Genomic DNA, 22,185 nt, shown 5'->3' with positions numbered 1-22,185 from the left:
AAAAAGAAACGAAAGAATATGTGAGAAATAAATGATAGAAGAAAGGTGAGGACGTAAATAATAGCATTATCTATGTACAAATTATTATTGTTATATTATTCCTGTGTACACAAGATAGGGAAAATGCGAGAGACCTTCAAAAACGTGGGCCATAAAATTGCTTCCAACAGAATGAGGTCGATGTCCCAGATCGTCCGTTTTAAAAATGCTTATATTATTTAAAGTATTAGTAGTACTTTCATTTTATCTTTAAAAAAGGTTGAAAACAAAGAAAATCTGTATCCCCATAAATATTTATCAATTTCAGATTTCATGTTCGTAAAACATTAAAAATACATTTGGCGTGTATTTGTTTAACGAATGACTGTTTCTATGATGATACGTACTTGAAACAGTCATTTACTACTATAATCTTTAATCTTTTGTAAGGATCAAAATATAGAAAACACTCCGGTGTCTTGCGTTGTTAGGCTTTAGTATGCTACGTGACACAATTTATTTTCATGGATACCCAACACTCATTCAGCAACAAATCTAAGCTCTACATCTTTCCGCCTTTTCTAATTATCTGTTTCCGTTGTATCATCTCCGTTTAATTCAGTTCAAAGTCGATCATGCTATAACTTTGTGGTTTCTTCAAACTAGCGTTGAGTACGTATTTTTTCGTGAAAAAATTGTGTACTTAGTGATAAAAATAGTCAGCGGGCTGGTAGAAAATCACCTCTTGTATTTTTTATATCGATATGTAAAAATTTATTGAGTACATTTGTACTATATATGTAAATTTTAAATAAATATGCCATTAGTAATTTCCTATAATAGTATTTAAATAAATAACTATTGACAGAATAAAATATTGTAAGAAGACTTTCACAGTATTCATCATTGTTATTTCAGCTGCAGGATATCTGTTACTGGACATTGGCAATCTTCCTAGATTTCCAATAGGTCAAAAACGCCCAGCGTCTTCTGTCTACCTTTACAAGTTCCGTGGTCTCCATTCCAGAACCTTAAGGCCTCAGCGGCAATAGTTCTGCTAGTTAGAGTCCAAAGCGTTGATGTAAAATCCTTATTAACGATAAGACTTATTCTCTAATTTATTGCGTAATCGTTATTGAAGAGCTAGCATAACAAAGAAAAACATGTAATAATAAAGATTAAAAAAAAACTTTACAGTAATTTCAATCTTTATGGTGACTACTGACAAATAAAACTGAAAATTTTACTAACTGCATTAAATAAAGAAATTTCAAATTCAATTTAATACTTACAAGGTTATCCATTGCCTTAATCATAATAAGTCTTTTTCTTACGAATTCTTTTCTTAAAGTAGAATATTTTTAAATAGCGTTTTATAATATATCATACGGATTTATGATATTTTTTGTGCGTGGAGCTCTCCTAATCCGTAAAACACCTTTAAACTGTCGACGTAATTGATATGAAGAAAAATGCTCTGTTATCACAGGAAAATAAAAAAATATTTAGTCACGACGGGAACGTAAAATATTTTAATCGTTTTAAGCGTTAATAAATAGGTAAAATCCATCAATAACAATCAACTTATTTTTATTATCTTATTAAAAAGTCGATACATATTAATACTGATAAGTTATATGTCAATTCGTATTATCGCATGAAATCAGTACAGGGCAGAGGATTTAATTCTACTGCAATTATAATAAACAATTAGGGGAATCACTTGTGACGTAGGTCTTTCGTATGCGAAATGTACACTTCTTGAATCCAAATTTTTAACATATTTATTGAAATGGAAATTTATTAAAAAAAAACAATGTACATACAGCTTTATGATTCAAGAGCGGAAGTAACCTGGAATAGAGTAGGCTCAAACATGATGGAATGGATGAAGTTAGAAGAGGCCTTTACTGATTCATAAACAGACATACAAAAAATAATAAAGCAAGAAAAAAAAAAGGTTAGGTATACAGTTTAATTTTAATTGTTATGTTCGATAAATGTTTCTTTTTCAACGATCTGAAGAAATCGCTACATTATTATCGTTATAGATTGCTGAAACCTTTGAGAAATAATATTAGGTTTTGCTTTAAAATGATAATAATAAATAATTTTTATTATAAGCTTCTAAGTAAAGATGTAACTTCTTAGCATAACATGCGTGGGCCGTGCAGATTTTGATTCATCGCGTTGTAGGAAAAGGCCCGGATACTCGAGGCTGACGGATGATGGACGCCTTCTTACACTAAATTGGTGTACACATGTATCGCCCAAACTCCTATTCCTGCCTTACTAAATTTATGATGGTTCTAGTAATGCTACCTTGACAGGCCAAAGTCCTTTAGCAGGGTAAAGAGAGATTTTCCTAATATACCACTCATCCATGCCTCCACCGAATTTTATTATATTGTACAGGACGTAGCACGGACGGGTAAAACTAAGATAAGTAGTGGCATGTGACTTGTTTCGTCACTTTAAGATAAATATTAACACTAAATTCAATGATTCTGATCTTAACCTATGTAAATTTAAACAGTTCAAATAAATCATTATAAACTATGCATATAGATACTAAAAGCTATATTTCCTCTACAAACTTTCGTATTGTTTGCAATACTTTTAATTATAATAATTATTAATGGCATATAAGTTGCCTTTGAAATATGCTTTATGCGATAAATTGCCAAAACAACACATTTAGTATTCTATAAGAAAGGTCGTAGCTGGACAAATGATAAGGCTAATACCACATGTTAAGATGGTGTACTTAAATCTAACGTTACCTTAATGCGTGAGAAATATAGAGAGGCCTCCGTTGATATGAATAGAAACAAAGACAACTTCAGGTTAGTGTGAGTAGATAGAGATCCTAAGTTTTAGAAACTATTTTTGAAAATTAATTCTTTGTAATTTCAGGCTACTTAGTACTTTGTAGCTACATAATCGCCGCTAAAAACACTTTACTCCCACACAGACATTCTGATATTTCTCGATTACACGTCATTCATACATATTGACACTTTACCTTTTCTCTATTAGGAAAATGTTCTCTTACATTCTGTATTTTTAATATTATTAACAAGGCAATCCTTCTCTCTGATAATAACTGGTTAAAAGTTGTATTGTGACCGTGTTTTTTAATTAAACATTATAGTTAGAATAAACGAGAGGTTTCTATCTGTATCACTTCCCAAAGAGGTGACCCCGACGTGATTTGAATACGCAACCTGATTTATTATTTTATTTATGCAGCGCAAAACGACAGCAACAACTCTACTACCGCTTGGAAAGAGGATTGCTCCTTCCCGAAAATTCCCGAAGGGATGAAGAAGTAGAGTACCCGGGCCCCAAAAATGCTCAACATAGAATCCAAATGGCGCTCGAGAACGGGCAGAGAAAATAGTGGGTTAATTTTAGCTCGAGCCCTGTGGCCGTCGTAAGTGTAACAGACCCACAAGGCTAATAGCAACGAAATCTTACAGAAACACAAAGTGGTATATGGTTACTGAATTAAACAGTAGAACAGCATCAGGTTATTTATCTATATTAAACATATATAAAAGACTGTTTTGCTTGACGGGACTTTTCGGAACTGATCTCATTTGATGTTGAAATTGTTATAATGTTATAAATCATTTGATTATATTTATCGTGTGCTTATGTTTGTTTAGTTTACTGTTTGTTTTAGTGAAATGAAATGAAGAAAAATGAAAAAGTGAATAATCATTTACTAGATTAATTAACGAGAAACATGCCAAAAGAGTTAATTTTCATAAAAACTAAACCTAGTGGGCGAATCGTTTTATTGTCATTCTTGAATTACATAAATATGTTTCAAATGTAAAATCAGTGTTGTGCTAGTTATTACATACATTGACAGCAAAAGTACAGTCAGACTTCTTGAAATCAATGTCAAATAACAATAAGGTACACTCCCGAAACAATGTCAGCCCTTACCCATCCACATATCGTTGATTTCCTGGAAGGCAAGATGTTTGTTTATAAGGAAAATGATATCACTAAACGGTTATTTTCAATGACATGAGTTTCCCTACAAAATAAATATATGATTAGAGGAAACAATAGGCGATTTATTATTATACTAGCCAAACTATTTTATTTATGTAAAACATAATACTTTTATGTCAGAATTAGTCATGTTACGACTACAATTAAAAGCATAACATTATATATAAATATGCTATTTTTCTGACACAAGAATAAAAGTTATCTCTAAATTTTTCCTCTGTATCTCAGTACATACTCAACAATGTTTTCTATTTGCTTGAAAACAAATTAAGATATACGTCTGTATAATCTAAAAAAGATTCCTTCTCTGCGGAAAATCTTTCTATCTAAAAAATAAACTATTCTCTTTATCTAAGATATAAAGAGACATTTATACATTTTAGAAACGACATCCTCTATGTTTACACTTTTTTGGCCTCAATTCATTACAGTTTTAGGCGGCCGGTACTGCGTCGACATTGACCTTAGATTATTTATCATAGCTTTAGGTACGACTTTATTTGTTAAATATTTAAACACTCCAAACAAATATCGATAAGCGGAAATAATATCTAGTTGTTTGTATTCATTTTGTCACTTTAAATTGTGAATCCCCTAGTTACACTCAAATATTCAATTTTATAAATTTTTTCTATGTCTATTATATTTTTTTGCTAATGATAATCAACGTCAGTCGCCGGATATTATTTATAATAATGAAATATGTTATAACAATTAATATTATTACTTTTCTTATATCATTAATACACAATTCAACAAACCGTTACATAAAAAGACAATAAATATGGGAAATACGTTTTAGAAAATTTATTCGAATCGATATCAACGTTATATACGAATCATATCCAACGCAATCGTATCTAAAATCTATATAAATAAAAATGAATCGCCAAAAACGCCGATAAGCGTAAAATTTAACAATGGCTCTATTAATTTAGGTAACATCTTTATAATATTTTCGTTAAATCTCAAAGTGCGTATGAAGAGAAAATATGGAAAAATTGTATTAACAAAAAATTAATAAACACATGCTAGCTGTCCCAGCTTTCAAGCCACATCATGAATTCTAGATCCAAAATATATTTAACCACGAATTATTACAATATTTATTTATTCATATAAATAAAGTCATGATAGTCTATTATAGGTAAGTTATTTTTCAAGCAATGGCTATTTATTGCTAAGATGAAATTTAAATCGACAAATAAATTAATGGCCCTGACTTCAGAATAAAAAAAAATTACACGCAAATACATTTGCATTTCTTTTTTTTTTCTATAGGATAGTATCTGGACAGTTGTTTTGAGTCTTTATGGGAGATAAAAATGAGTGTGATTAAGATATTCAAAACTTTATTTCGGAGCTATACTTTATACGAAAATAATTGCAAATATTTAGTACTAACATGTAACGATTATTCTAAAAGAAGAAAGTTCCCTATAATATTTACTTGTCTATTCCAATATCATCATTACAACCATAAGAGGACATTGGTCACCTTCATAGATCTCAAAAAAGACCGGTTGGAAGCGGTTTGAATACAGCGTTTTTAGGCGACCTTAACAAATTCATCTGTTCACCTTGAGCGTGGATTTACGCCGCACTTACTAGTCCGTGTCCTCCTCTCCAGAACTCTAGTGTCACAGTCGCCATCTGTTTTACTACGCGCTATCTACCCACTGTTACTTCAACTTGCCGATCTGCTGGGCCATGTCTGCGTCTTTATTTATTACGAATTATTCGCATTAAATAATAAGCAAAAATCTAAACAATTTAATGCAACACAGAGGCAGTAATGAAGTGATTTCCTAACTACTGCGTTCAACCTTGACGATTTCGGAAAGGAAAAGTTCAGTGTAATCGTCGATAAATCGCAATGTCATAATCAAGATAAAGATCATTCGGAAATAGGAACACTAAAGCACCGCCACCGTTATCAAAATATGCGGCAAAACATCTCTTGTTATCTCAAGGGTTCTTATAGATTTATATCATAAAGTACATATAAATTTTAATCTTTTATACATTCATCAAATTTACTTCAAAATTTAGTCTCGTGGAGAATACATCTTTATACGGTAATTAGTCTCGATTTTCTCTCGATCAACTCCGTATAAAGACAAAGACCGGGCTCTCCACCATCTGTTTCTAGGCTAATTCAGCTATAAGGCTAGAAGCTACCAGTCTCCACAAGCTGGTTGTTGAGTTCTTTATGGGTCTGGGTATACGAATATATAATAAAGTTCCACTTATATTTCCAGATATCTCAATCTCTTTTCTTAGTTTTCATAGAGACCTATAAAGGCAGTCCATTTCAAGGCTTTTTACACGACCTTCAGCAATGAAAAACGACCAAGAAGCAGATATAGTGGATATCTATGTGCATATGATAAATAAGCATAATAAAAATAACTATCTCTACAAAGTTAGTATACGAAAGAAAGACAAGCTTACATATTTCTTTTTTTGAAAAAGTGTTCGGTATTAATTCTCTCTGCAAATGTTGTAATAGTTACCACAAGAAAATTACCCAGGTTTGTTGCGGGCTTTTCTCAGATTGGCGCGCGTTAGGAACCATTGAAGATTTAGAATGTAGTACGCCATTGCAAGGATTTCAATAAAAATCTCAAATACAAAATATACCAAATAAGAACACTTTACCATGGAACAAAAGCAAAAGGTAAACGAAATTAACACGTGCGACAATCAAATTCGATTCTTTTTTTAATTAACCTCTCCTTTTTATAATGGAAATACGCATCTTATATTCATCTGTTGGTATTTTCGGCTTTATCGGAATTAAGATGACAGAGCGCCGAACATGCTCAGTTTAGACTTGTTTACAGTAACGAAGCTGAAGGAATCCCCCAGGGGCACTACTTATTTTACAGGCTATCTGTGCAGATACTGGTCACTGCATAAATACTCGGTAGCAAGTAAAATAGGTCAAGTCCGTCTCCAGGGGTTGGCACAGAGACGTCTGCTAGGGTTGTCACTCCACAAACAATAAGAATGAATCTTCGTTCGGTCGGCATGCTATAATCGGTTTAGAGTCTCCCTACATAAGTCCGTCCAAGGGAATATTAGGGCTCAAAGGTAGCCATTTTGGATTGAATTTCCCAGTACCGCATGTAATCACCATTATACACCAGAGGTGTGTTTCGACAGAAAGGATTGTGTAGCGCGCTATATCGATATCGAGTTCACTTATACTGAATTGAACAATTGAAGAATTTTTTTGAAATTAATATGTAATGTTATAAATATATATATTTTTACTATTTACTAGCCAATAAAAACTTTATCATCTTCAAGCACATTATTATGTGAATTATTAAAATTTTTGGTACATGTAACTTTTACCCAATTTGATTTTAAATTGGCGGCGTTGAAACTACATTTATGTAGTTTTTTAACATCTCCAACACACTTAATTTAATCTAAAATAGCCAAATGCGTCAATAGTCTCTTATTTATCTTTGGTGCAGGCACAAATGGTTTACATAGTTCACGCATTGAAACCCTGTTTATAAACTACAAAATTAAAGGGAAATTTTATTATGACTAAAGATTCGAGTTCTTTATAGTAGATGACGAGGTTATTACACAAAGGTCGGGGTTTGAAGGTAGGGACATGAACAGACGATAACTTACACGGCTGGATCGATACATCACAATATTTATGTATAGAGATTTTGTCTATGAATGTCGTATGTTAACTATTGATATATTTTATTTTTTAAGACAGGTACGAAATTATATTAGGCAGAGCTATAGGAAAGCTTTCATGATCCGCGCTGGCTTCCCACGTTGCCCCTTTTCAGTAGAAAACCAAGAAAACGAGTAACTTACTGTTTCCACTCCTTGCGGATACCAGATCACTCCTAGCTAGGCTATATATAACTTAACGTAAGCAATTCTAGAAGTCATAACCCGTTATAATAAGAGTACACGAACACGAACTTAATTAACATTGGTGACTTACCGTATATCCATATGTTGATTTGTTTTTAACGATAGCTACAAATTGTTTTGGTTACAAGGGACATACCCTTTAATAAGCTTGAACTAGCAAAGGGGAAGAGATAACATGTTTATGATTAGAGTCAGATTGAAACTAGATTTTTATGTAATAAAAATTTAAATATAAGACATAATTTAAACGAAATTCTTCTTGTTGTTCTTTTATGCTTATAGACGACCACTGCAAGACTTAGGTTTCCCACAAAGATCGCCAGCATCCAGAGACTTACCACGATCTTAACTATGTCATCAGTCCATATAGTAGAGGGCCTACCAGTCGCAACTGAAGAACCTTTCGGTCATAACAGCCTAATCGTGTACACGAGCGGTGCGCTTCGCCCACTGTCACTTCTGATGAGCACTCCTTGGTGCTTTGGTAACCGGTTTTTCTCAAGAACATTTTTGATTCGTTCTCGTAAAAAAAAAGAAACCAAATTTATCAACAGTAAATTAATATCTTTTTTTAGTTGCATATAGAGTCCTTGGTTATAAGTAAAAGTTTAAAACTGTCGTTATTTATTATTTATAAAACTAATAATTGTTGGACAGGGTGTAACTTTAAATCTCTTATACGTAAAATCAATCACCCGGTGTATTTATAGTTTTTTTATGTATAAGAAAATTTGTTTCTGTTATACTTAATTTCAATACATAAAAAATTTTAATACATACATTTACCATTGCAAGCACGAGTTTTAGAATTTAGCGTTTTCCGTATATATTTTTGATGACGTTATTTATTTCTTTATAGGTATATAATTTATCGTGTATATTATTTTATTTAACGTCGAAATTTTACGATTTTTCTACAGGTCATTCAAGTTAATAAAAAATGGGTTCTAAATATGCTACCATTTAGTACAGTAGATGTTTAATAGTTTATGTGTGCCGGAGAAATCACTTTGCTTATAATTTGTATCACAATGAAAACAAATTTTTTGCAGTGTTGAAAAGAACTTCAATATCCATACACCAATAGCTGATTCGAGAAATTTATATGACAAACGGATGTAACCGTATCTATTACTTGAATATCTCGAATCAATCAACTGGCCCAGTAACAACGATCGCCATTTCGAAGTTTTTCGCCATTTCCTAGAAAGATATGTAAGGCATAGGCTTTCCTCGAAAATATCGGCAGATATAACAAAGATAGCACACAAAGGACGCTGATGACCATCCTCCGGAAATATGTTTTTGAGCATAGGTAATCCTTTATAATTAATGCACAAATTATGAATCATAAATAAAATAGTGTCTCGGGAATCAAACCTGCGACCCACGGTCGCAAGTCTTGGTCCTTTTCTGCTGGACTACCACTTCTTAACAACAATAACAAACAACAACGCACAACAGAAATGTCCAAAATTCGCAATGATGATCGCAACATTCAGCAATCCCCTTAATTATTATCTAATGACGTATTTATAATCAGTGATTTATCAAGTACATTACGTAGGAAGTTATCGTGCCTATCATTAATATATATATACTACATTTTCAGGAGGTATCATAGAACGTAATTGGTTTCTAAATAGGAAGTTTCTTTCAAAAAGCTCAACACAGAATATTAAAGGGGTATGTACGTATATCATATATTATGGTAGACTGTTTTTAGCATAAAGAGCAAATGTTAAAAACTCTAATGCAATTTGAAATAGATTTTTATAAGTGTTTTTGTTTTAATATAATTATATTATACCAAACATAATAATGATTACAAAATAGCTAAAATACGCTTATTGCTTAATTTATGTGTAGGTTCGTCGTTATAAAAGCTACATATGCAAATAATCGTTATTTAAGTAGGCATATACGTGTACTTTTTAATTGTATATTATTTTATGTTAAAAGTAGTAGAAGGTCCGCTATGAAGAGATACATCAGGCTCAATAGTTGCTCTTTTAAAAATCAAATTTAACAATTTTCGATGTGTACATTATAACATCAACCACGTAAATAAGTCAACAAACCAAATTCTTCATATTTCGATCAACTAAAAAGCTATAAAAAACCTAAATCTTAAATGCTATAAAAACATTTAATTAACTATAATTTTATTTTTTTTATTTATTATCATAAAAGAAGGGTTTAAGATGGGTTATGGAACTATATTATACGAACACTAAGACCCACTAAGGATTTGTTATTTTGTCTTTTTGAAGACGAAATTTAGAGTGCAATAGAATTAAAATTAATTAGATAATAAAATTTCAACGTAACAAAAATATGTGAATTGCTATTTTAGCCTATTATTCGTTATGTAGGCTAGATAATAATAAATATATTTACCTATAAAAAATTTTGTTAATTTAAAAAATTAGTTTTCATTTATTATCATTCATTACCTGATGTTACTTTTAAAATAAATTTAAAACTTGTTAAAACCAAAATAAACGATGAAAAGCGTGAACTAAAAAAAATATTACAACATTACAACAACCGACTACGAAAATTTTGACTATTCGTCGTCTGCATAGTTTCGGCCCATAGACGCCTGCTGCAAGACATAGGCTTTACCCAATGGTATCCATGGGGGGATGTACCATATTTGCCACGCTTGGCAGGCGGGTTGACGACCTCAGTGAGGTATTATGGTAGGCAGAGGATGCTGCTACCAATCCTCAGAAAACTTGTTTATGAGCAGTGGCAATCCCATGACATTAAAGCTCAAAATGTGGATTACTTAAGACTATATCCCAGTAATCGAACCCGCGTACTAGAATCATCAGTCACAGCCTTCGTCGCTAGGCTACCGCTGTTCGTAGACTTGGGAAATTACTACTTTTTTCCTTTTAAATAAAAAAGAATTTTGAATTGAAAGTTTATATATAATTAAACCGATGTTTTTCCTTCATTATAAATATCCGACGTAATTTATTAAATCATATGTCAAAAAATAATAAACGGTTCACGTTCGTATTAAAATAACATTGTTAATACTAATTGTAACACACCCACTCACAAGTTGAACATGCAAATTTGTTAAAGTCGTCAGAAGACGTTGGAAACAGGCAGCTGCCTACCGATTCTATTGTAAATCTGTGGGGGTGAGCAATGTCTAACAGTGATCATCCTTCGGCTGGAACGATAATTATAATTATGATTATTATAACGATCATGACATCTTTGGTCTGAAACCAATAAAGAAAAAAGTCTCATCAAAAATCATGCACACAACAAATCATGGTTTTCGTGCATTAGCAGATAGACATTATTTTCACTGATTTAATTTTTCCTGTTATTTGTTTCCTGTTATTTGTTTTTTAATTGCCGCACTGTAACACCAATTTGCCTCATAAGCGCTTATGTAAATAACGCTCAGCAAGGTTATCTTATCTTTGTTTCTTACTTCTTGTTTCTATTTTCAATTAATCGCTAAAGATCCTATATAGTTTAGTCAAATCAATTTCACAATAAAAATTGAGTACTAAAACTATGCATTTACGATTTGTAATATTAACCGCACGAAATTTTTTTTTCAGAAACCACAATTAAAATGTTGAAGTGCTTTGTTATCCTTGTACTCGTTGCTGGTTGCCAGAGTTTTCCAAAACCTCGTGATGAAGGTAAATAGTACGCTACTTTTTCTGTTTTATTAATGGCCTGTTTCATGATTTTTTTCAGCCTTAGCTTTAAAAAAATTTAACGGTACATTAAAACATCCGTAACACGTAATAATTTTCTTCGGAGTTTTAATTTCAAAATTTACTTTCATGATATTTCATAGCACAAAATTATGAAAAACACAATTTTACAACATATTCCAATACATAAATTTCAAAACAAAGCGCGCAAAATAGATGGCCACTGGGACCTAAAGGTTTTGTTGTGAAAACCAAGCGCAAACGCAGCTAAGAACGTCTGCTCAGGAAGTGGAAAGATGGCCTTGTTAAGGTTTCTGGTAAACGCTGGTTATAGGCCGCTACCAACTGGTCTTATTTAAAATCTATTAATAAAGCTTATTGCCTACAGTAGACGTCTTGCAGGTTTTTTTATTTATACTAATTATGATAATGAAAAGACACAATAAAATAATTTATTCTCTCATAAAATTTATTTATAAATGGATGAAGTCCTCCATAAATCATGTTTTGTGTGTTAATGACGTTTCATGATATATTTTCCAGTGTACCAATTTCCCTTCATGTCACGCCAAGCTTGGGGCGCTCGGCCACCGGTAGCAGAGAGGCCTCTTGCCACTCCCGTCCCATTTGTGATCATTCACCATAGCTACCAACCTGGCGCTTGCTTCACCACGGAACAATGCGTTCGAGCTATGAAAATCATGCAAGACGTGCATCAGCTGCATCAGGGATGGGATGACATTGGTTACAAGTAAGTCATTACATTATAATTTAGAAAAATGGGAAGAAGTTTATATCCATTTTAATTATAATGTTATTAAATACATAAATGATGAACAGAATGATAGAAATGATCAGCTCACAGATGCCCAACGAGCCACAGAAAGGGTTCTCGTGATTTCTGTACTAGATGGAATCAAGAATTAAGATATTCATGGATGAAAGAAAGTAGTCGACTTTGCTCAGCAGATTGGGAAGTTAAAGTGATAGTGGGCAGGCCACACAACACATGACCACTAGAACCTTAAGGTTATAGAGGGGAGATGACAAACCGACAAGCGCAGCTTAGGACATTCACACTTAAGGTAGACAGATGAACTTGTCAAAGTCGTCGGATAACTTTGGATGTTATTGGAAACCTATAGGAGAGGCCCATGTCCATCAGTGACTATCTATAACTGAAATTACAATATTACGATTATTTTGACTGTCAATGTCTGTTGCTTATATATTTCTAAATAAAAGCAGGGACTAAGAAATGTATTGTGGAAAAAATCATTTAAATACAGGAACGTAAATATGTTCTATTAGCAGTAATATTTATGAAATAAAATATAAACAAATTGTGTGGACAAAGTGATAGGAGGATTAGCAACGAATATTTATAATTAAAAAATATTTGTACATAATATATAATAATATTATATGAACATATTATATTTAAAATATATACATACGAATACAGTTCCAGTGTGAACGATGGTCTCCTTTTTCTCCAGTACATTTTTTTTATTTTAATATTAATAATAATAAAATTACCAAAATCATTTTAACTTTATTTTATTTCTTTACAACTAGTAGTGCAAGCTGTAATTATTACTAAAACAGTTTAATTTACCGCGGAAAACTAAGATTTAATTTGCGGTAAATACTTCTTCACGTCTATATGTCTAAGATAGTAAAAATATTTTTTCCTTATAACGTATAATGATTGTTTTATTTACCTTTTACTTATAAACTGTTTATTTTACAGCTTTGCTGTTGGAAGCGACGGAGTCGTGTACGAGGGACGTGGCTGGAAAAACATCGGAGCACACGCCCTTGGCTATAATCCTGATAGTATTGGAATTGTTCTGATCGGTGATTGGATATGTAAGTTTAAATAAGAGTATAATAGTTGAATGAAAGAAATCAGACAGATCAACTCATTAGCAAGTTGAAGTGGCAGTGGGGGCAGGTCACATGGGGAGCGGAAGCGTTAAGGTTCTAGAGTGGAGATCATGGGCCTTGCCGGCCCTTGACGTCATCTGTGCGTGCACCCACGGGTTGGACAGACAACGTAGAACGCTTGATGCAGGTTGCTTTCAACCTGTCCTCTTGAAAATCTACGGGAGAGACCTCGTACAATGGATTCAGCCGTAGGACATCCATCCAATGATAAAAATGATGAATGTACCGTTTTGCACTTACTTTTCCTTTAGCTTTTTTGAGCTATAACTGTTTATATAAAATGCTCGGTAACATAATATTGCACCGCCATGATGTTTAATTAATGTTCGTGATTGTTTGAATTCTTTCTATTAAAGATCCTAATGTAATATTAATTTCTCTGTAGCGGAAGTGCCGCCTGCGAACCAACTCGACGCCGCGCAAAAACTGATAGCTCTAGGTGTAGAGCTAGGCTACATCAGCCAGGACTATGTGCTAATGGGTCATCGTCAGGCTGGACCAACTGAGTGTCCAGGGGAAGCATTGTTCCAAGAGATCTCCTCCTGGGACAGGTTTCTACTACAAAAGTCATCTTTAACGACATGAATAGTTATTATAACATAAATTCAACAAAATACCGTTTTCATTGCCTGAAAACATATTTATGTATAAACTGCTGACTAACGGTTAATTTTATCATAAAGTTGTTTGGTAATTATTGCATAAGCCTAAAAACTAAAAGTGAATGACGCTGCCGAGGAACGATTAACTATAATGATTGGCAATAGTTTGTTACCTGAATATTTATCTTTTTTGTAAATAGAACCTATCAAGATCCTCAAATAAAACGCTTTCGTATATTTTAGCTTTTTAATATTTACTTGTTTCCCTGCACTGTGAGATTTTTTAAAATATCGTCATCAGTTATGAAATAGTCAGAGGTTAGCCACAAGATCAGTTTGGTCTATCAAAAGAGTCTTGATATATGTACAAAGCAATTCGTGCTACACAACCTCATTATATGAAAACTAAAAAATGTCCTAAAATGAATGTACAACTCAATACCAAGGTAGCTAGTGTAATACGTACTATTCTTTGTAGCTTTTCTTGGTCTAACCTTGACGCAAAATAACGATAATGCCCTTTATTTGTCATTTATTGTACAAGCTCTGTTTTACAACATATGTAATCAAAAGATTTAAATTCGGACACAATCAAAGACACAGTCGGTGCCTTAGTTTTTGGGACAAAATGAACAGTTGTAAATAGGTTTTATGTAATATTCAAAAACAGTTTTAGTTTGAAAATAAATTTGCAAAAACAAATTTATCAAGCAAGAAAGGATATTAAAAAAAAGAAAGTAGTCCTTCATTAGCAAGACAATGCCTCAGCACACTCGGCCAAATGAACAATCGACTATCTGGCGACAGAAAATGTAGAATAGTTTGTCCACTGTTCTCATAACCCGGGCCTTTGATTATGAGACAATCGCTTATTCCCAAAAATAATACAAAAGGCTGTAGTAAAGACTCCCAAAGTCTAGTATACTTCCTACGTTTTACAGTAATTTTACAGTCTGCGCCGATATATAAACTGTCAAGGGGACTTCTTGAAAAACAAAAAAAAATCTTTCATGACTTAATACTTAGTTTATATTTGTATTTTAAAATTTTCACTGCTTATAGAACTTAATTTAGGAGTACTAATGTAATCGTAATGTTAATCCTGGTGTTGCATCTTTATTTTCCAAAATTTTATAAATAACAATTAAGAGTACTCTAAAAATGTTTGTAAAAATTTTTGAATATATTCCCTAAAATTACTACTACAAGGTGTACACCTAATAATGTATAATAATGTGCATAAAACAAAATTTAAAAAAATGTATTTAAAACACAATATTTTCCGATAACTATCTACATGGGCGGATTAAACCGCTTATCAACAAGTAAACGCCCCGTACGTTTCGTAATTAATTTATTAATTTTAATTAGTATAATAGTAATTATCTTCGACCCTGGTGTTCCCCAGACAATATTATCAAATGAAAAAAAAAAACCTTTTCGAATTTTAAATCAAATCCACCAATCTTTCATTTCCTTATTAACACGCAAATTAATCAGATACGATTATGATAATGTGATAAACGGATTTATTTTTGATCAAAGTTAATTAAACTATGCAAGATATGAAAAATTAAATATGATATGATGATATATTTTTTTCATCATCATCATTTCAACCGTAGGATATCCTCTGCAGGACTTAAGTGGCTTAACATGTCTTAAGTGGCTCCACAGATTTCGAAAAGAACCGGTAGGAGGCGGCAACCATTCAGCATCTTTCGGCGACTTTCACAAAATTATCTGTCCACGTAGGATCCACTCGGTCTTCACTTTAGAATCTTAGGGCCCCTTTAGCCATCTATTCTGCCCACTATATGGCCAACTTATAAATCCACTGGCTTTTTTATGGCCCCCGTTATTCGGGAACTCTTATATTACTCCTGTCTTGGGTTCATAGAGACAGTCTTTGTATAATCATTTATTCCAATTTTTTATTATCTCATTCTTGTTACGTCCTTTTTAATATCTCTCAAACATTCCCTTTTACCTGTCATGTTATCTTCTATTCACAACCATTCCTTTAGCTTTCATTCCTTGCCTTTTATTCTTCCCTTTTCGTTCTGGGTTGCTATTTTACAGTTTTCAATTTATGTATTTGTTCGTCTAGGGACGTAATTCTTGATCTCGAACTGAAATGAGTAATCATAGCTGTCTCTCTGAACTGAAATGAGTAGTCATAATTCACAGAAAAATATTTCTGTGCCGTAAGTCATCACTTATTTTATACTATATAACTTCTTGTGTAAGGGAAGTCCTATATGTCGTAACCTTCCCGTGCGGAGACAACAAAACTATTATCCTAAGTTCCTAATGCTACTTAAAAAAGAAAATAGATAATACTCAGTAATCTAATTTGCATAATACGGTAGTTATAACGGCGCTGGTCATGTGCCTTATCGATTTAGAGTAAAATAAAGAAGAATTATAGAATGAAAGAAAAGGAAAATAAGACCATATGACGAATATAAGAAAAGTAAAGAAAAAAAATGTATGAAAAGAATTATTAAAATAAATGTGAATGTCCTGTCCTAAAATCACAACGACAACAACATCAAATTACAATTCGTGTAAATCAATTTTTGCGGTTTGTTGAAAGGGCTACAATATTTAGAAGATGGAACCGAAAGTAAATAATATTTCGTTTAAGTTAGACAGAATGCCTCAAAGATCAATTGTCCGATATTGTTTAAAATTATAAAGGTTACGTAACAATATTTACACTAGTGAAAAAACTGGCTGCTAAGTTGGTGATTAAAAAAGTACAATTTGAGGGGAACTACCGCGTCGCTTACATAACAGTTTGCCGTTAAATAATGACGTGATCTTTTTTAAAAAAAAGAGAAAACACTACCGACTTATTTAGATTGAAATCTTAAAATGAATCACAGGAAAAAAGTTCACTGCTCTTGATTGTGTACTCATTTTAATGATGTGGTTAAACAAAAGACTGAAAGGAAAACGTTATTGTTTATTTTTAAGTGCCCAAAATAAATATATATTATACATTATCTTGAGTATTTTGAGCAATTTGTAATTTGTTTTGAAAGTTTTAAAAATACCATACTGATCCAATAATAAATTAATTAGAACTTTAAAATTCTCGTACAATCAATTATGAAAAAAACATTCATTTGAGAACAATTATTTTGGTTTTTAAATATAAAGGAAAAATAGTGTAAGCAATATTTTTATCAATGTGGTGTCAACAACTCTAGCGTGACTAGTATTGATTAGTGATTACAACACATTTCCTATGTAACAAAAATTAGAAAATTCTTCTTATTTTTGTTACATTCAACCAACGTAATAATGTATTCAAAGGTTAAAAAGACGAAATTTACCATCTTGCCGTCTATCTGTCGTTATCTATATTTTATACGCACCAACAAGCAACTTAGTAATATTCATCCCCCGTAAATAATTACTTTATAACAATCTAAGTCTTAACATAAACATCATGTTAGGTCCCCTGTGTCAAAGTTACCGGTTCGTTCCGTGCAAGTTGTTAGAAACTTTCAGAGTCACTTTGAAACAGTGACATGCTTTTCGTCCAGTCTAAGGGGTTTTATAAGTACTTATATATTTCTGTCCCTAAAAGATCTTACAGTGTAAAATTCTAACTATTTTTGCTCATTAATTATTCTACAATTATGTCAAAAGACATTATATGACGATGCTAAAGCTCAAAAGCTCGGTATTAATTTATGAGAAAAAGTTTACCGCTACAGTGTTTACAAAATAATATTAAATAGTGTAAATATTTATCAAAGCTTGTGTCATGAACAATATTATACTGACATATATTAGAATACATCACCAATACTTGCAATGTTTAAATTAAAATAATATCCCCATTAAATTGTCTTTCAATTTCCATTATTAAAAGAACCGTGTATGTATGTACCGAGGTTGTATGTAAATATAAATATATACATACAACCTCGTTGTATGTATATATTTATATTTAATTATATATAAATTACATTTATCTATACATACATAATATTGATAAATTTTGTTGTATATAATTGTTTTGTATATTTCAGACTTATTACTATATAACATAAATTTTGAAACATTTTCAGTAGTATTCCAAAGCGAAAATGATAATCTTCGTAAGTATAAAAGTAAATTTTTCCGCTGTTATATTTTTCTTAGTCGTTTTCTCGTGACTGAGGATCATGGCCAATCATGTTAGTCTCTCTTTGTTTTTTCTCCAAACGATCTTTTATAAGAATATTTAGTAGTGGCGTGCATGGTGATGTTGCACTCTTTGGTAAAAGTGTTAGTCCAACGAGTAGTTGACGTCCTTTAGACTTTAACTTACAATTTGCCGATAACTATAAGCTTCTCCTTCTAATCTCTCGTGAAATGTGGCCGAAGTAAGTACTGTTTTCTAACAGTTTTCTTGCATAGAATCTACACTTGTGGTTCAATGCAAGAAAACTGTGGATGGTTGAGTCCCTGTTTTAAACTCGTTGAAGATAGATGAATTAGTCCGGCTCTCTGTCTACTGGATTCTCAACATTTCTCAAATCACGAATGTGTCGATCTTTTGCCTTGTACGAAATTTCAGCGTCCAGGTTTCACATTCGTTCCAAAATATTAGTAAGGTACGTATTAGTTTATCTTTAGCGCTTTCCTGGATCAACCTGTTTCTCTAACCTTTTTACTACAGCTTTAGGTATTTGCGCTCTCCATAATACCTAAGCTTAAAAATCACTAACTAGAAGCTATAAATTAACTGAGATAAATAAATTGATTGACTTATTTGAGGTCTTGTAGCTCGTATTTCTTCGTTAACATTCCAGTTTGATCCACAAATGTTACCTTCGTTTAGATTTATTCGAAATCCTTACTCACCGTATAAAACTTTTTCTATTTGCAGAACTTCGAATTGATTAATAGCACCAGTGATAGTAGTGTCATCTGCATAGCATATTTTGTTGATGATATCAGGTGGGTATTGGAGGACTGAAACATCCTCCGTTTCCCTCCTCATTTTTTTTGCTTTAAGGATTGAAAAATTATGGTGAAATAGTGCAACCTTGTCTAACTTCGCGTTTCAACGTGAAAGGCTCTGAAATTGTTTTCTATCAGAACCTTGGAATGGTCATTGGCATAAAGATTCTTTGATAGAGAAGAAACCATCTCACCGAGTGGTCTGGTATTCCCATCTCCTTTTTTCCCAACCTTTGTCTTAATATATGAAGCAAAGAGACAGAAACAATAAACTCTATACTCTTCTCTGTATTGTAAACGATATTAAAAGCATCCTTCGCAGTAGATGTTATCTTTTATTAGATATCATCACTTTCGATTAGCATTTAGAGTATTATCAGTTAAAGAAATGGAGTTACTAAGTATTATATATTATGTATTAAAATTTCTTGTAAATGATGATCATATTACAAAATATGATTAATTGATATTATTTAGCGAAGATAAGCTTGTCACACAAATCATGATTCATAATAAAAACCTAAGATATTATTAGGAGCTCGTCGATAATATTTATAAGTAAATTGGAAAGTGAAATAAATAGGAAAGCGGATTATATTTAGATGTCTCCCAATTTAGCCACCGTTTAACTATAAAAATTCTATTATGCAACTTATCAATTATTACCTTGATAAATTGTGTCGATAATGTATTAAAATAAACCAAAAATACGTAACTATAAATTATATTATTTAGGAAACAAAATCACAAAATAATCATTGATTTGTACCTATAAGACTTAAAGCGTGAAAATATATATATTTTTTTGGTAAAGGCCCTTAACAGAAAGTGTCAGATGGAATTTCGTACAATCTGCAAACCGTTAACCGAGAAAAGGAATGTTTTCTATCATATTATAAGTCTCTAATCCTTATGATTATAAGTACAAAGATATCGTGACAAGAATATAGTACAATGAATGAATTAGCATTTTCGCTTCTCGGAATGAAAAGAGGCCTGTTCAAAATAATACAATTAACCTAAAATAACTGCCGAGTTTTAAAAACAGTTAAGAAAGATCAATTATCATATTTTAAAAAAGAAAAAAAAATTGCGCAATGTTTTTTTACATAAAACTTGAAAATATAGAAATAATCAAAATAATTACAAACTTCTGTTTTTGATAGTATCTCCAAGTTGAAAAACCGTTATTGAATATATAATAATCATTATTTCTACTGTAGAAAGTACACTGTCTGGTACACCTCATCTATAGATTTTCAATAAGATCGATTTAAAGCGGTTGGCATAAAGCGTTTTCCGACGACCTTAAGTCACATGTTCACCTTGTGGCTGGACGTCCTATTGCACTTGCCAGTCCGTGATTACTACTCCTGAACATTTAGGATACAAAAGCCATCTATTCTGCGCGCTTTTTTTAGTACCTAGACAAGAGTAATTTTGATAACTTATCGAATATTACAAAGTCAGATAATTAGTTTTATAATTAAATTATGAGGAAAAAAACAGTTGTTTGATTATTATGACGTTTTAAGATATTTTAATGTATGATTTTGATTTCTTTTATGATATAGTACAAAACATTTGATTAAAGAGGCCATTAATGAAACAAATAAATTGCTTAGCGAAATTAATTACTCGTATCTCGGAATTTTGGAAAACTCTGACAACCAGCAACGAGCCATTTCAGCCGTAGAACGTCCAGTTTCGACATATATACAAACTTTTCCGACCGACGTCTGGAACAACGTTTTCTGTTCACCTTGTCAGCTTCCATTGCCGATTTGAAATTTCCACTCCAAAATCTTAAAAGCATCACACAGTGCACAGTACTAATGGCTGTTAGGACCTAAAGGTTATAATAATATTTATAATGAAATAACATCATATCTTATTGTTACTTCTTAAATATAATATCTAAATAAAGCCCCCACTCAGCTTTGCGTACTTAGAGACGGCATTAAAAATAAATCATACAATGTGCACTTCCTGGCAAACCGCAGTTTAACCTTTATCAACTTCTAAGGACATCTAACGTATCTATCATAAAATCTCCAAACAAGTTTATATACTGTAGATTAATTCTCGACATTGCAATGTTTAATAAGTTAACTAAGCATTCGTATTATATTTGTATCATTGATTAAATAACAATGGAAAAAAAAACAATCTTCACTAAACAATAAATATTTTCTCATATAATAAAAACATAATAATCCGCTAACCATAATAAAGAAAAATATGACGACAACCATTTGTTTTACGCATTATATATGTCATAGGATACACATTGCTGCATATAATCCTTTCCTAAAGTATATCAATAGGACCGGTAAGAAGCGGCTAGCATTAAATGTATTACACTGACCTTGGAGGTTAATGTCCTATGCTTCGCTTGCCACTCCGTAATCTCCACCCCAGAACTTTAAAGACCCTGCAGTCATCTTTTCTTCATGTGATGTACCGCCACTGCAAGTTGCCAAATCGTTGGGCTCTGTGTTTACATGTATGCGCAGAAAACTAAAGTAAGGGTATATAACCTTAATATATTCTATTTAGCCAATTTATAAAACTAATGATATTATATACATTACATAGCTATTATAAATAAATAAATATAACATTTTAAAGCAGTATAGGTAGCCTAGTATCAATGAAAAAATGTTTAAAAATACGTTGTTTGTGGAACTATATAACTTGGCCATAAAATATTATATATAACCACCTCTAACGTTAATATTTATTAAATCAAATATACTCTGATAATAATAAATTCTAGCTGCGACTTTAATCTATTGATATAAAATAGAATAGTTCAAGGTTAAACGTTCACATAAAAAAATCTATCATTTTTAATATTCATTAAAATTCAAGAAGTTTAAATAAATAACAAGTTTATACAAAACTCTAGTTAAAAACACTTCTCGTATCGGTAAATACCCTTCACTAAGTATCGAATGATTTAGCAAAAATATTATATAATATTACAACGCAAAGGTCCCCGAATTCACTAGTGAAGAACCTAGGACGTTATCGTGTGATTTCTGTTC

General features: G+C 31.9%; 1 protein-coding gene across 1 annotated transcript; it reads left to right on the top strand.

Annotated features, from left to right (window-relative positions):
- Positions 1–11,494: 11,494 nt before the first annotated feature.
- LOC137923923 (peptidoglycan-recognition protein LB-like) lies at positions 11,495–14,407 on the top strand. The gene is made up of 4 exons (XM_068767163.1): positions 11,495–11,600; positions 12,162–12,369; positions 13,372–13,490; positions 13,954–14,407. The coding sequence occupies exons 1-4, from the start codon at positions 11,531–11,533 to the stop codon at positions 14,151–14,153; spliced, it is 597 nt and encodes a 198-aa protein (XP_068623264.1). The 5' UTR covers positions 11,495–11,530; the 3' UTR covers positions 14,154–14,407.
- Positions 14,408–22,185: the final 7,778 nt, after the last annotated feature.

The sequence above is a fragment of the Battus philenor genome, unplaced genomic scaffold, assembly GCF_028537555.1.
Source record: "Battus philenor isolate CCGP_79_NKW_IND1 unplaced genomic scaffold, ilBatPhil1.0.hap1 SCAF_23, whole genome shotgun sequence".
NCBI lineage: Eukaryota > Metazoa > Arthropoda > Insecta > Lepidoptera > Papilionidae > Battus > Battus philenor.
Note: the sequence above shows the minus strand (reverse complement) of the source record. Positions and strands in the feature narration are given on the sequence as shown.

Bases quoted from the DNA above. Each gene is read 5' to 3' on its own strand.
- LOC137923923 (XM_068767163.1), top strand. From the start codon at position 11,531: ATGTTGAAGTGCTTTGTTATCCTTGTACTCGTTGCTGGTTGCCAGAGT. The intron at 11,601-12,161 runs GTAAATAGTACG...TATATTTTCCAG, and splicing joins TCCAAAACCTCGTGATGAAG to TGTACCAATTTCCCTTCATG. The intron at 13,491-13,953 runs GTAAGTTTAAAT...ATTTCTCTGTAG, and splicing joins TCTGATCGGTGATTGGATAT to CGGAAGTGCCGCCTGCGAAC.